The sequence below is a fragment of the Eriocheir sinensis genome, chromosome 36 (assembly GCF_024679095.1).
Source record: "Eriocheir sinensis breed Jianghai 21 chromosome 36, ASM2467909v1, whole genome shotgun sequence".
In the NCBI taxonomy this organism is placed as follows: Eukaryota; Metazoa; Arthropoda; class Malacostraca; order Decapoda; family Varunidae; genus Eriocheir; species Eriocheir sinensis.
This window is the reverse complement of record NC_066544.1, coordinates 2,052,702-2,067,882: the sequence shown is the minus strand read 5'-3', so window position 1 is coordinate 2,067,882 and position 15,181 is coordinate 2,052,702. Positions and strand designations below refer to the sequence as shown.

The 15,181-nt window shown below is 42.5% G+C and overlaps 1 protein-coding gene across 1 annotated transcript in view; it reads left to right on the top strand.

Annotated features, from left to right (window-relative positions):
* Positions 1-15,181, top strand: part of LOC127007617 (lysosomal-trafficking regulator-like) — a gene marked incomplete at its 3' end in the record, with an annotated part of 247,223 nt that overhangs the window by 120,298 nt on the left and 111,744 nt on the right. The window contains 5 exon segments of the mRNA XM_050878758.1: positions 5,712-6,398; positions 12,636-12,851; positions 13,080-13,181; positions 13,640-13,843; positions 14,371-14,575. Coding sequence (XP_050734715.1) covers positions 5,712-6,398; positions 12,636-12,851; positions 13,080-13,181; positions 13,640-13,843; positions 14,371-14,575 — 1,414 coding nt within the window.

The window sequence follows — 15,181 nt, the reverse complement described above, 5'->3', positions numbered from 1 at the left end:
CAATTCACACAGTTCTGGTGACACGCGGCATTCAGCTGTTTGTTGTGTGGGTGTGGTTGTGTGGTTTTCAAACAAAGCAAATGGCGGCCGGGCTGGTATTGCGCGAAATAACTCCTCGTGCAAGACTCATGATGTACAGTTTCTGATATCATACTTACCCCATTATTCTCACTAATATTAATAATTAATAATGAACACATGGATATTTTTTTCCAATATGATTTTTTTATGTAGCTTGTACTGCTCCTTAGTCATACAATCATAAGCCACCTGTGACATCAAGATCAAGATCATACAAATGGCGCCCGACGGAAAAACGGAATAACAGCAAGGCATGGGCGATCCTCCACCGATTTATTATTTGTATAGTAGTTATTTGATCGCCCTGTATTCTATTATAAGACAGCTATGGACTATGAAGGGTCATTAACAATAATAAAGGTAAGTTTGCAGTTGTTATTGGATAAGACGAAAAACAGACCCTTAACCCAAGAACGTCGGCAGACCCTTTTTAGGGCTTTCACGAGTCGTGGCTGTGGTACGGTGGACCCAAAAATGGGCTCGCCATAAAACACCTAATTCAAGCTGGGGGGTCGCCTGATATGCGAACTTGGGATATGCGAACCACCTCATATGCGACCTCCTTCCTCCCTCCCTCCCCCCCTTGGGGGGTGGAGCACGTGGGAGCGGTGACTTGACTCGGTAGTAAGAGAAAAGTTTTTTTTTCATTCATTTCATGTTCCCGACTTCGCTAACATCCATTTCCTACCAAATAATGAACTTGCTGTTACTCACTTCCCAAGGAAGGAAATAAACAATGGCTAATCTGGCAACTCTACTCTGTGAGACGGCTCCACGTGTTCTCTTCATCAGTACGTCTAAAGCAGCCATTGCTCTCACAAGCTGTGTCTGTGCTGTGTGCAAGCTAGCCTGTGGGCTATTGTTGTTGCTGTTGTTGTTATTATGGCGCCTCCAAAGAACTCGAAAAAGCAGTTTATTACATTGGAAACTAAGTTAAAAAAATGTGGCTGACCGCCCATATACCATTATTTACATGCTTTTTAAGGTTCCTAATATGCGAATTTGCGATATGCGAGGCTTTGAACCGCCCATATTCTCGCATATTAGACGACCCCCCTGTAATTGTAGGCGGTGGTGGCATAGCGCAACCCACCATGAATGCCCGAGGTCATTGTGGTGGGTGAGTGATCTTGAGGTGGGCTTTTTTGTCATAGGTGGTGCTGTAAGGTCATGGCATACTCAATTAGCTATCCATATAGTAATCACTTGTCAAATTATCCGTAATAGACAACAAGCGACTCTCGGCTAGATGCCACGCATCACGAGGCTGTTTATTTTGTAACAAACACCTCCCAAAAAGAATGTTGTTTGAGTAAAAGTAAATATTTTTAACGGCTTTATGGTAATGAGAGGAGTACTCTGATGTACGTTCCATGCTCTTTTCTTAGTCTCAAAATGCAGTGTAATTTTGTCGTTTCCCGACCACTTCTCGGCTTTCCCATAGCCGAAGCCCATGGGTTAAAAACACTCCAAAGAAGAAAAAAATCATTAAAAATTTGTACATTCAGCGTATAATGCGCAGGGCTAAACTTTCAGGCATTTTTTACGTAAAAAAGGTGTGCATTATACGCCGGGAAATACGGTAAATAGGATATTCGGAGATACAGTAAAACCCCGATTATCCGAAATGGAAGGGGGGAAGCCTCTTTCGGATAAGCCGATTTTTCGGATAATCCGGATTTATGGCCGCCATTTTGATCGCCGCCAGTTTGATCGTCGGCATTGTGTCTTGCTTTCTCGTTTGGATGAATATCACTTTGATCTTGCACCTTGGTTCTTATTTTCTCATTAGAACACATGTAGCTAGTATGGACGGACCATTAGCCAGGATGGATGAGGATGCTGTCGCTGCCGCCGACTGACGGTGTAAACAATGAAACCAAACAAACACACGCTACGCTAAACAAAGTAGTACGCTTAAAACATGTGATGTAAATGTTTTATTGTATGTTTGTCTGTGTGTCTCCTTGTCTGGACCAGTGTATGTTGATACTTGTGAGCGTTGCAGATCTGAATTGTGAATGTTGCAGAGTGCGATTGTGAATGGTTGTGCAAGCTTGCAAGTGTGACCTTGATGCATCGTGCAGGGGGAGACACAGTATGATGACTCATATTATCGCGCAACTCGTATGTTGGAAGGGGAATGTGGCATGGAGTGGAGTGGGGAGTCGTGTTTGTGTCGTTGTCTTGAGAGTACGGTGTGAGAGTAGTCGTGCAGTAGTTTGTTCGTTCACCGCACCTACGTCCTTGCTGGGGCGAAGGTGCGGACGTGGTGTTGTTGAGAGTTTGTTTAATGTTTTTTGTCTAATACATTGATCTATTCGTTACAAGCTACTTCGGCAATACGTATTAGAAAGCATATTCATTTTAACTGTTCTTATCAATTTTAAATGTGTTAATATAGTACATATGTAGTTACTTTTATTTATTTTTGATGTTTTATAACGTTTTAGTATAGAAAAAAAATTTAATTGCATTATCCAGATCAATTTCGGATAATCCGGTTTTTCGGATAATCCGCTTTCGGATAATCGGGGTTTTACTGTACATATAGAATGGTAAGAAATATAGGAATAGCATTCCACTACATGAATAAAGATATGATGAAAAAGATGATTACCCCTATGATTAGACCAAAGTTGGAATATGTGGAAACTGTGCGGTCTCCCCATAAGAAGAAACACGTAAAAAAAAATAGAAAGAATTCAAAGGATGGCAACAAAGGTGGTTCCAGAACTGGAGGGATTGTCATATGAAGAAAGGTTAAAGGAAATGGACCTGCCAACATTGGAACAAAGAAGAGAAAGGGGAGACCTAATACTAATTTGCAAATTGTGGAATAAAATGGAAGAAGTAGATAATGAGGAGGTGCTTCTAAGAGAAGGAAGAAACACCAGCAACACATGTGGACCCAGTAAAAAATTGAGAAAAGGAAGATGCTTGAGAGACATAAAAAAATATAGCAGAGGTTTGGAATAGACTAAGTGAGGAAGTAGTATTGGCAAAGAGTGTGCACTACTTTAAGGAAAAACTAGACAATTACAGATATGGAGACGGGATCACATGAGCGTAAGCCCAGGCCCAGTAAAATTACAACTACTGTAGTTAAATACAACTAGGTAAATACATTTCATTGTTATTTTCACACAGGTTTTGGTCTTTACATTCTTTCCTATGGTTCTATAGGAGGTTAGTAGAAGACATGTATGATAACAGAAGAGCAGTTGTTTAGTTAAAAAATGAGAAATTGGCACATCCATAAAACAAATCTTAACCTTTTATTTTAAATATCCTCCACCTCCTTGGTTATTTGCACCTTTAATGTAAATACTCAGTCAGAGACTGCAGGGCTCTTGCCCTTAGCCAACCAGGGGCCTGGAGAGACTCAGTCACCAAGAGGCATACTCAGCCAGTCAGAGGCTGCAGTGCTCTTATTTTCAGCGTTTATGCCCATCAGTCAAAACCTTGCTTTCTCTAACTCTTCCCGTGACTTCTGGCATCTAGCCAAAAACATCTCCTCCAACTTCACTTCTTCATCTTTCCCTTCACTCCTCAGTCCTGACGGCAACACTGCTGTCTCATCTATCTCTAAGGCTGAACTCTTCTCTCAAACTTTTTCTAAAAACTCCACTCTGGACGATTCTGGGCATATTCCTCCTACTCATCCCCCCTCTGACTCCTTCATGCCTGTTATAAAGATTCTTCAAAATGATGTTTTCTATGCCCTCTCTGGCCTCAATCCTCAGAAGGCTTATGGACCTGATGGAGTGCCTTCTATTGTCCTTAAAAACTGTGCCTCCGTGCTGTCACCCTGCCTGGTCAAACTCTTTTGCCTCTACCTGTCAACATCTACCTTTCCTTCTTGCTGGAAGTATGCCTTCATACAATCTGTGGCTAAGAAGGGTGACCATCCGATCCCTCAAACTACTGCCCTATCGCTTTCCTTTCTTGTCTGTCTAAAGCTTTTGAATCAATCCTTAACCGGAAGATTCAAAAGCACCTTTCTTCTTCTGATCTTCTATTTGATCGTCAGTATGTGTTCCGCAAGGGGCGTTCTACTGGCGATCTTCTTGATCTTTTAACTGACTCTTGGTCATCCTCTCTTAGCCGTTTTGGTGAAACTTTTGCTATTGCGCTGGACATATCAAAAGTTTTGATAGGGTCTGCACAAATCTTTGCTTTCTAAACTACCCTCCTACGGTTTCTATCCTTCTCTCTGTACCTTTATCTCCAGTTTCCTTTCTGACCGTTCTATTTCTGCCGTGGTAGACGGTCACTGTTCTTCCCCTAAATCTATTAACAGTGGTGTCCCACAGGGTTCTGTCCTATCTCCCACTCTTTTTCTGTTGTTCATTGATGATCTTCTTTCCAAAACGAACTGTCCTATCCATTCCTACGCCGATGATTCCACTCTGCATTACTCAACTTCTTTTAATAGAAGACCCACCCTTCAAGAACTTAACGACTCAAGGCTGGAGGCTGCAGAACGCTTAGCCTCAGACCTTACTATTATTTCCGATTGGGGCAAGAAGAACCTGGTGTCCTTCAACGCCTCAAAAACACAGTTTCTCCACCTATCCACTCGACACAATCTTCCAAACAACTATCCCCTATTCTTTGACAACACCCAGCTATCACCTTCCTCAACACTAAACATCCTCAGTCTATCCTTAACTCAAAATCTCAACTGGAAACTTCATATCTCATCTCTTACTAAATCAGCTTCCTCGAGGCTGGGCGTCCTGTACCGTCTCCGCCAGTTCTTCTCCCCTGCACAGTTGCTGTCCACATACAGGGGCCTTGTCTGCCCTCGTATGGAGTATGCATCTCATGTGTGGGGGGGCTCCACTCACACAGCTCTTCTGGACAGAGTGGAGGCTAAGGCTCTTCGTCTCATCAGCTCTCCTCCTCATACTGATAGTCTTCTACCTCTTAAATTCCGCCGCAATGTTGCCTCTCTTTCTATCTTCTATCGATATTTCCACGCTGACTGCTCTTCTGAACTTGCTAACTGCATGCCTCCCCCCCTCCCGTGGCCCCGCTGCACTCGACTTTCTACTCATGCTCATCCCTATACTGTCCAAACCCCTTATGCAAGAGTTAACCAGCATCTTCACTCTCTCATCCCTTACGCTGGTAAACTCTGGAACAATCTTCCTTCATCTGTATTTCCTCCTGCCTACGACTTGAACTCTTTCAAGAGGAGGGTATCAGGACACCTCTCCTCCTGTATTTGATCTTCCTTTCGGCCACCTCTTTTGTTTTACTTTAGGAGCAGCGAGTAGCGGGCTTTTTTTATTATTATTATTTTCTTTTTTTGTTGCCCTTGAGCTGCCTCCTTTGTTGTAAAAATAAAAAAAAAAAAAATCAACCCAAACTTTAGTTGCTTCAGTCAGTAGAAGCACCAGGGTGCAGAAGGGGCCAAGTAGTCATATATCATGTAATATATATTACAGCAGCCACTGTATATAAAATTCACCCTTGCCTCAAACAGGTTAGGGCTGACCACTATAGTCCCTTAAGAGAGCATACCAGTGCTATAAGCTTAAAAAAAAAAAAAAAAAAAAAAAAAACATATTACCTGGTAGCTTTTAGTTTATGAAATATCAAATATTTCCTTCTTTCCCCAGGCTGGTGACTGGCAGGTCATAGAGAATAGTGACCCACTATTGCAACTAAAAAGAATCAGGCAGCAGCAGCAAGCAGAAATCAGGAAGCTCAGAAGGGAAGGATCAATAGCCAGGAGTGCCTATTACACCTCAGAGGACGAGGACAGCTCAGGGGAAGGCCAGAGCACCAATGCTGCCCTAAAGGACTCACCATTCAGCAGTATAGATGAAGTGGATAGCACACAATTGCAACGACAGGCAGTCACTTCACTGGGCAAGCCTCCATGTAAGACAGAGCACATCAAAAGGAGTCTCAGTAGAAATGGCAGAGGCACCCCAGAGAACCAATCTGCTACAGAAGATGATGCAACAGAAATTAATAATGAGACTATCAAGGAAGACAATGAGCAGTCTTTAGAAGCTGAACAAACAGATGACAGTGATGCATTGCCTAGGACAACAAAGTGGGTGGATGACACAGGAGAGACAGAAGAGGATGACAGTGGGGATGACGAGGAGAGTTCCAGCACTGCCAACCTCTCATGCCTGACCCGGGTGGTGGTGGGTCTTTTGGAAATGCTAGAGGAAGTGCTGCGGTGTGCCTCAGACACCACAGCCCGCACACTGCTTGCTGAGGCCCTGCACATGGATCAGACACTCATCATGGCCAACCACCCACACCCTGTCATCCGACGGGCTGTCCTTAAGGTGAGACAAGGGGTGTGGAAGAGAGGAGAGTAGCAGGTGTAGAAGAAAGCATCAGAAGGAAGAATGATATTTCTAAATTAAAATTTCACTTCAATTTCTCTTCTGCATCTTTCCCTCCTCTCCTTAACAGTGACGGCAGCACCGCCGTCTCATCTATCTCTAAGGCTGAACTCTTCTCTCAGACTTTCTGTAAAAACTCCACTTTGGATGATTCTGGGCATATTCCTCCTTCTCATCCCCCCTCCGACTCCTTTATGCCTGTTATTAAGATTCTTAAGAATTATGTTTTCTATGCCCTCTCTGACCTCAACTCTCAGAGGGCTTATGGACCTGATGGAGTGCCTCCTATTGTCCTTAAAAACTGTGCTTCTGTGCTGACACCCTGCCTGGTCAAACTCTTTCTCCTCTGCCTATCAACATCTACCTTTCCTTCCTGCTGGAAGCACACCTTCGCACACCCTGTGCCTAAGAAGGGTGACCGTTCCAATCCCTCAAACTATTGCCCAATAGCTTTACTTTCTTGTCTATCTTAAGCTTTTGAATCAATCCTTAACCGGTAGATTCAAAAGCACCTCTCCACTTCTGACCTTCTATCTGATCGCCAGTATGGGTTCCGCAAGGGGCGTTCTACTGGCGATCTTCTTGCTCTCTTAACTGACTCTTGATCATCCTCTCTTAGCCGTTTCAGTGAAACTTTCTCAGTTGCGCTAGACATATCGAAAGCTTTTGATAGAGTCTGGCACAAGTCTTTGCTTTCTAAACTGCCCTCTTTCAGACTCCATCCTTCTCCCTGTTCCTTTATCTCCAATTTCCTTTCCGGCCGTTCTATCTCTGCTGTGGTAGACGGTCACTGTTCTTCCCCTAAACCTATCAACAGTGGTGTTCCACAGGGCTCTGTCCTATCACCCACTCTCCTCCTGTTATTCATCAATGATGTTTCCATAACAAAATGTCCTATCCACTCATATGCTGACAACTCCGCTCTGCATTACAGTCAAACTTCACCATTTGCGCACATATGGGCGGTCTGAAGGTGCGCAAATGTCGAATGTGCAAATGGCGAACTTAACAACCTATGGAGAAAAATACATATGGGCGGTCACGGCCGCAAAAAACCCTACCAGCAAAAAAAATAAAAAAATAAAAAAATAAAAAAAAAAAGGTCTGCTGGCAGGAAACACGTCATACTCCTGGCCCATCTCTCGCTTTTATCTTCCACTGTCCACCTCCTTAATCACTTCCACCTGTGCTATGGTCATCATCGGGTTCTTCCGGGGTTTAGGCTTCGATGACGCTGGGTGCAGCATAATGGTGGTGCAAAGGTGAGGCAGAAAACATCAAATAATCGCAGTCACCACCAGACGAAGAGAGGCGATCGGGTTATGGCGGGAAACGACATGTGTACATTGGTAATGTTTTTCATTGGCGGCAGAGGGCGCCCAGGTGGTAGACAGCTGTAGCTCGCCACAGTGCGTTTGAGAGAGCGACTCGGGCCGCCCGGACTGCCCCAGGTGCTCTCAGACGTGTCACACTGCAGCTCCAGTTGCCAACTAGGACCGCCTGCTGCAGCCCGGTTTGGAGAGGTGGAGCGCGTCCGTGCTGTGATGACGTCATCAGCAAATATGGCGGCCCAAACAAACACATATAAGTGCTTCCTTTGCATATCACCTCTCTGTGCTACCATAACCCCTGCAGCTTCCTTTTCATCCTCTGTTGCAAGGAGCTCATTAGGTAGAACAGCTTGTGATGCATGTTTAAATGTCGTCAGGAAGATCAGCGGACGCCATTTTGCTAGTAAACGTCCTCAGATCAGCAGACGCCATTTTGCTGCCAGAACAGCTAGTAAACGGCCTCAGAAGATCAGCGGACGCCATTTTGCTGCCAGAACAGCTAGCAGACGTCCTCAGAATATCAGCGGACGCCATTTTGCTGCCAGAACAGCTAGTAAACGTCCTCAGAAGATCAGCGGACGCCATTTTGTTGCCAGAACAGCTAGTAAACGTCCTCAGAAGATCAACGGACGCCATTTTGCTGTCAGTGAGATGCCGTTACCATAGCGGCGAGGTGTGCAAATGGCAAGACCACCTGCGCAAATGGTGGGATGATGGCCGCAAATTAAGGCCGCGCAAATGGCAAGGGCGTAAATGGTGAGGTTTTACTGTATTCAACTTCTTTCAACAGAAGACCCTCTCAATAGGAATTACAAGACTCCAGACTGGAGGCTGCAGAACGCTTAACCTCAGACCTTCCTATCATTTCCGATTGGAGTAAAAGGAACCTTGTGTCCTTCAATGCCTCAAAAACCCAATTTCTCCACCTATCAACTCGACACAATCTTCCAAACACCTATCCCCTATTCTTCAACAACACAGGTTGTACCTTCTACAACACTAAACATCCTCGGTCTATCCTTAACTCAAAATCTTAACTGGAAACATCACATCTCTTCTCTCACTAAATCAGCTTCCTCGAGGTTGGGCGTTCTGTATCGTCTCCACCAGTTCTTCTCCCCCGCACAGTTGCTATCCATATACAGGGGCATTGTCCTCCCTCGTATGGAGTATGCATCTTACTTGTGGGGGGGCTCCACTCACACAGCTCTCTTGGGCAGAGTGGAGTCTAAGGCTCTTCGTCTCATCAGCTCTCCTCCTCCTCTTACTGATACTTCTACCTCTTAAATTTCACCACCATGTTGCCTCTCTTTCTATCCTCTATTGATATTTTAATGCTGACTGCTCTTCTGAACTTCCTAACCACATGCCTCCCCCCCCTCCCGCGGCCTTGCCACACACGAGTTTCTACTCAAGCTCATCCCTTTACTGTCCAAGTCCCTTACGCACGAGTTAACCAACATCTTCACCCTTTCATCCCTCACGCAGGTAAACTCTGGAACAATCTTCCTTCATCCGTATTTCCTCCTGCCTACGACTTGAACTCTTTCAAGAGGAGGGTATCAGGACACCTCTCCGAAATTGACCTATCTTTCGGCCACTCCTCTGAACGCTTTTTATAGGAGCAGCGAGTAACGGGCTTTTTTTTTTTTCATTATTGTTTCCTCTTTTTTTTTTTCTTTTTTTTTTCCCTTGAAATGTTTCCTATGCCGTAAAAGAAAAAAGATAGAATGAGCTAGGATGGAGGCTCAGAAATCATCCAAACTGAATCTTTGGTTTCATTTCTAGAAGTGTAAGCAACTGGAGCACAGAAGTTATTCTTGAATATGGTATCTGGCACTGGTTATGCCTAATCTAGATTAAGCTGTTCAGTTCTGGTGTCCCTATTACAGAAAGGATGTAGTTTCCCTCAAATTAGTATAGAGAAGAACCAAAATGATCCAAAGACTTAAAAAACTTAATGTTGAAAGAAAGGCTAAAAAAGCTTTACTTTAGATTAAAGTTTTAAATGGGTTAATTGGATTAGCTCTAAAGAAATGCCAAAAATACAACAGGGGACTCCCAAGAACACAGCAAAGACATTTTTCAAGTACATTTCTTATATAAACTCATTTAATAAAAGTTTTATAGAAATTAAAGCTGGCTATAATGATATAAAGAGTTTATCAATAATTATTTAGGTATTTAGCCTAGAAATTATGGAAAACTGAAAATAACTTGCATTTTCAAACAAAAGTTGTAGATTCAAAGAGACAAACAAAAATGTAAAATTTGATGAAAAATCCAATTGTACTATTCTCCAGGAAAGTTAGAAGAGCTGCCATATTTTGGTGGTTCACACATACATGTAAATGCGTATTCCAACGGGTGTAGTTCCATAGCTTTAAGCACCTAATTTTGAAGTGGAGGATAATTGGAGGGATAGATTGTGGGGTCACGGGTGCCCCACCCCAACCATACAACGACCCTCATCCTGGACTAATCAGCTATCATGTGATACGCAGTTGACAGGATAAGCTCATACACTGTCACTCAGTAGTGCAGCATGATGGGGGGCAGTGGGGGCAGCACTTGTTAGGTGGCAGCAAATAAAGCCTTTCTCTTGTTTTCCTGTGACACTGAACACTAATTTTTTAAAAGTATGGTACTGAATATCAAATTCTCAGCTAAACTAACAATAAATCAGAAGGCAAATGTCTATATAAATCAAATTCACTGTCTGTGTACCTCTACGGTGCAGTTGCCAGTCTTTCATATTATCGCTCAGTTGTTTTGTTATGAAACTTTTCAAAATAAGTCTGGATTATCTCCGTAGTTTCATATTATCATTCACTTATACGACCACAAAATTTCCTAAAGTAAGTAGATTATTCACATAGTTTCTTGAGTTTTTTAGATCATTCTAGAATAGTCTAGTTTAGCAGTAATTGTTTATAAGCAATCTAAACTGTTCTTGTAATTTCTGGAATGTTCCATAAAGCTGTACATAAACACGGTTTCTCAGTCCATCCAGTCAGCACCAGCTGTACACAGCCAAACTGTACACATCAATAGATGTGTATAGCTCTATGCAGTGGTGTGGAGTTCTCATTTCTCAATTTCTGTCTTAAAAGTTTTCTTTAATGTCACTGGTAAATAAAATACTGGTACTAGAGCAGCAAAGTGAGTAAAATGAAATGTCACTATGTCAGCAATCAGTCAGATTAGAGCAATAAAATATACTTTTTTTACTAGTATAGCAGTAGTACAGTAGTACAGTAAAATGAAATGAAAATTAACATAGATGTTTTACTCAGGGGTCGAGGGATTTGGTGGGGTGTGGGGAGTGCCAACTTAAAGTCCTCCCTGGGTGGCAAGTCACCTAGCTATGCCACTGCTGTCTCTAGACATTACAAAATTACTAGCAGTATCCAAATGTGCACTCCTAATAACACCACTATTGTTAGGACATTTTCGACAAGGTTGATAAAGGAGGAGGAAGGAAACACAGGTGCTTTAAAGTGAGTTTATTCCCAACCTGAATAACCTCACCTCAGTACATGCATGCTTCCTTCCTCCTCCTTTATCCAACTCCACCTGTTTAATGACAATCGTCTCTTATTTGCCCAATAGGGACATTCCCCAATAGAAGGGATGGCTGAGTAGAGGAAGGCGCACTGTGCATCATCTATCCCAGTGGTTTTTAACCTGGGGGTGTGCTCCCCTAGGGGGGCCGTTGTAGTTTCCAGCGGGGTTGCAAGTCTCAAGGGAAAAGTTGGAATTTTTCTAATTATATTTGATTGTCTTAACAAAAGGATTATCTAATACTGAGTTTATGAAAAAATGCCAGAGTATTTTTTTTACTAACTTCAATTTTCTATCATTTACTTTGGCTCACCATTGTTTATTAAGTCTGGGAGGGAATTTCATTTATATACATGTGCAAGGGGGGCATTGAGGGGAGGACATTAGTTTTTCCATCACATCTCGCCCTGTGACTGAGCCGCAAGATATATATTTATATCTCAGCCTAAGGCTGTCTAGTGTATTTCAGATACAGAACAATGTGAATGGCATGAGGAAAGAAGGGACTTAAAAGAACACTTATCATTTTATGGAATCCACCAATATTTCTGCCTAGGTCACTCGTTCTTTAGGTGTTAATAAGGGCAATTTAGATTAAGTATTCATGCTAAAAACAGAGGTAAGAACATGCAGCAGTGGGTATTAACTTGACCAATTCAGGTTCAGAAAGGAAATGGGCCAATATTGGTTCACAAACAAAGTCATGGATGAGAGGAACAAACTAAACAGATATTTAGTTGAGGCACACATGATCGAAAGTTTCAAATGGAAATTAGATATATTATTGGATGGGGAGGGAAGTTGATGAATAGCTCACTCTCAGAAGCTGCCATTTGTAGGCTGTCTGACCTCTTGTAGTCTCCTTATATCCATGTGTATAAAAATAAAGGTGGGGTAAAGTTGGGGGCATACGCTATTGCTGCATGTGGCCTGAGTGCTCATCTCTGGTGCATTAGCCTGTGAGCGTGTGGTGGGAAGAACCCATTAATCCAGTACACAGTGCTAGTGCGACATCCAGGTTACCACAGTTTACCTTTCCCTGGTTTTCCCAGGTATCCATTTATCGATCAGCCCAAAAGGGAAGATGAACAGCTGGGTGAGCTGCACAGGGCTGGGATTCAAACCCAGGCCTACTGATTCGTAGCTAGGCACAATAACCACCAAGACATATAGATAGAAGTGGCCTTCAACATCTAGAGTTATTGAATATTGATTTTTGTATTGAATGCATAACATAATAAATTTCTATTGCCTCTTTATGTAAGTGACTTTCTGCCACCAGCTGTTCACCACCATGATGGACAGATGTTCACCTGAGGACAGTGTTCTACACCTACGCCAAAATGCCCCTCTCATCATGGGTCAGCAGCTGCACAAACACACTGCCTCCATCACCTCCCACCTTGTGACAGCAGCATTTTCTCTTGCTTTGGATCGATCCTTCACCTTTGAAGATTATGCTGTTGACTCTGACCCCACACTTGCTCTCCCACACAAGGTGAGTCTGATAGTTTAAGTAATTTTGTTTTGAAAATTCATTAGTTGTTTTGCCAAGGATCATGCTGTGGTCTTGTTTTTTGAGAGGGGCAGAATTTAGATTTATACAACTAGTCATTTTTAGGATTTTTGTTATTTGTTATGGTACCTTCTTTTAAATTTTCTTCTTTGGCTTTAAGGTGATTATTGTGATATTTGCTTTGATTTTAATGTTTATTCTCATTGACAGGTGGTCTTGTTTGTTCCCCTCTTGGCTCTGCTGCCCAACTCAGCCCAAGACATTGCTCTGTGTCACAACACACTCATGGTTCTTCTGGACTTACTACATAAGGTGACTTGATAGGAGCATGTCTGCATTAAATTTTGTAGTGTGAATAAACAATGCACATCTACCTTTATATACTTGTTAGTCACTAGCTGAAGCTTTTTTTGTCCAGTGGAATGGGATAGGTAACACAGGTCTTCATAGGCATGAATTATGAAGGTACCAATTGCCTGTAGCAGCACAAGCTACATCTCAAGTTCCATGTACAGAAAATTGATAGAAAGCTTATGCTTCTTTCCATCATGGCTTTGGCTGTAAAGAGTTAGATAGAAAAGCAATCCAGAGTCAGAATGACAAACACCATCTGACAGTCCTCCCTTGCTTCATATACCGTACCTTGCTTCATATACTGCATATATTTTTCTACACAACCTTTCCCATCATGAGAAGTGTGCTACGGTCAATTGATGTTGACTTCACATAGTATCTTATAAACTGTTCTCTACCCAATTTTTCCTTCCCAGAACACAGAGCTCATCATCCCACTGATTCACAAGGCATATTTTGTGGACTCCCTGCTATGCACATTGAAGAGCTGCTTGCACACTGAGGGTGTCGGGTGAGCTTGACTGGTGAGTGAGTGTGAGGTGGTGGTGTCTGACATAACTGAGATACTCTCCTGGATTGTCAACTGTCTTGTTGCCTCAACACAGCACAAGAACTTTTTGGTATGTATTATGGGTTTAATCCTGTGAATAGTATTCAATTTTTTCAAGTATAAAGCAGTTGATTTTATTGAATGTGTCATTCATCATTGAATATTTGGTATATGATAATGTTTGAAGTATTGTTAGTCAAGTTTAGAAAATTGGATTACTATGTTAAAATATAAAATTAGTGGCATACACTGTAGTGCTTGTTGTATTAGCATTGTCCTCTGTCACTTCAACCCTTGAGCCTGTGATGAGTATGAACTTGCTACCCTGGGACACAGGGCAAGTGTGAAATCTGATTACTACAGTTTATATTTTCCAAGTTTTCCCAGATACCTATTTATCAACCTGCCTAAAAGACAGCTGAGTATGCTGGGCATCAACTTCCCTGGGATGGGATCAATCTAAGGGCCATGGATTCATGACTAGAGTGCTAACCACTACACCAAAGATGTGATATTAACTGTTATTTTAATTTCTTGCTCTTTTATCCATGTTTGGATATCTTTTGTCAATGTTATTGCTCTTACTGCTATAAACAGCTGAGCCTAGAGGTTCTGCACCACCTGAACCTGTTATGCCGGGGAGAATCGGCAGTATGTGGGGGCCAAGCCAGCTGTGTTGGCCACCTGCAGGGCACAGAGGCAGCCCTACTGCAGGTTGCATTGTCTCGCATCCAAGCCACAGCTTCCACCCACCAGCACACCCTCACTTGTGATGCTGCAAGTGCTTCTGGCCCATTCAAGTGTGAGTTTAATGCTGTTACTTTGTTGCGAGTTTCTTTATTATGCTGCATTGTAAGCATATGCCAAAATGGTGTCAAAGATGAGCAGTGGCAGATTGGTTTCCTTTGCCTTGATAATTAGTAAACTGTAGCAGCCATTAGTATAATCCACTTGTTTTCATTTCTAGTGTGATACCTGGGGGGTTATATTTAAGTTAGATTTGTAGATAATGAATTTGATTATTAATAATATATTAGGTAAATCAAGTCAACAGATCATTAAATATTACAGATCAAACGAGAGTGCTGAGAGAAGTAATAAATAAGATTAAGTAAACGTGGGATGATATGATTTATTTATGGTAGCCTAAGGCCGCGGCCACACAAGGAGCGAGAAAGCAGGCGAGAGCGAGAAACTTTAATACATAATAACCAATGGAGGTGGCCACACTGGCAGCGAGCAGGTAATGGCGAGAAAGCGAGCTGATAAGCGAGAAAGCGAGGAGAGTTGACGATTAACTTTTCTTGCTTTTCTTGCACGAGACCCCTTGGTCAGGAGTGACATCACAGACATGCTTCTATATTATTTGCCATAACTCAACTCATACACTAGATAGGACATTTTGGTT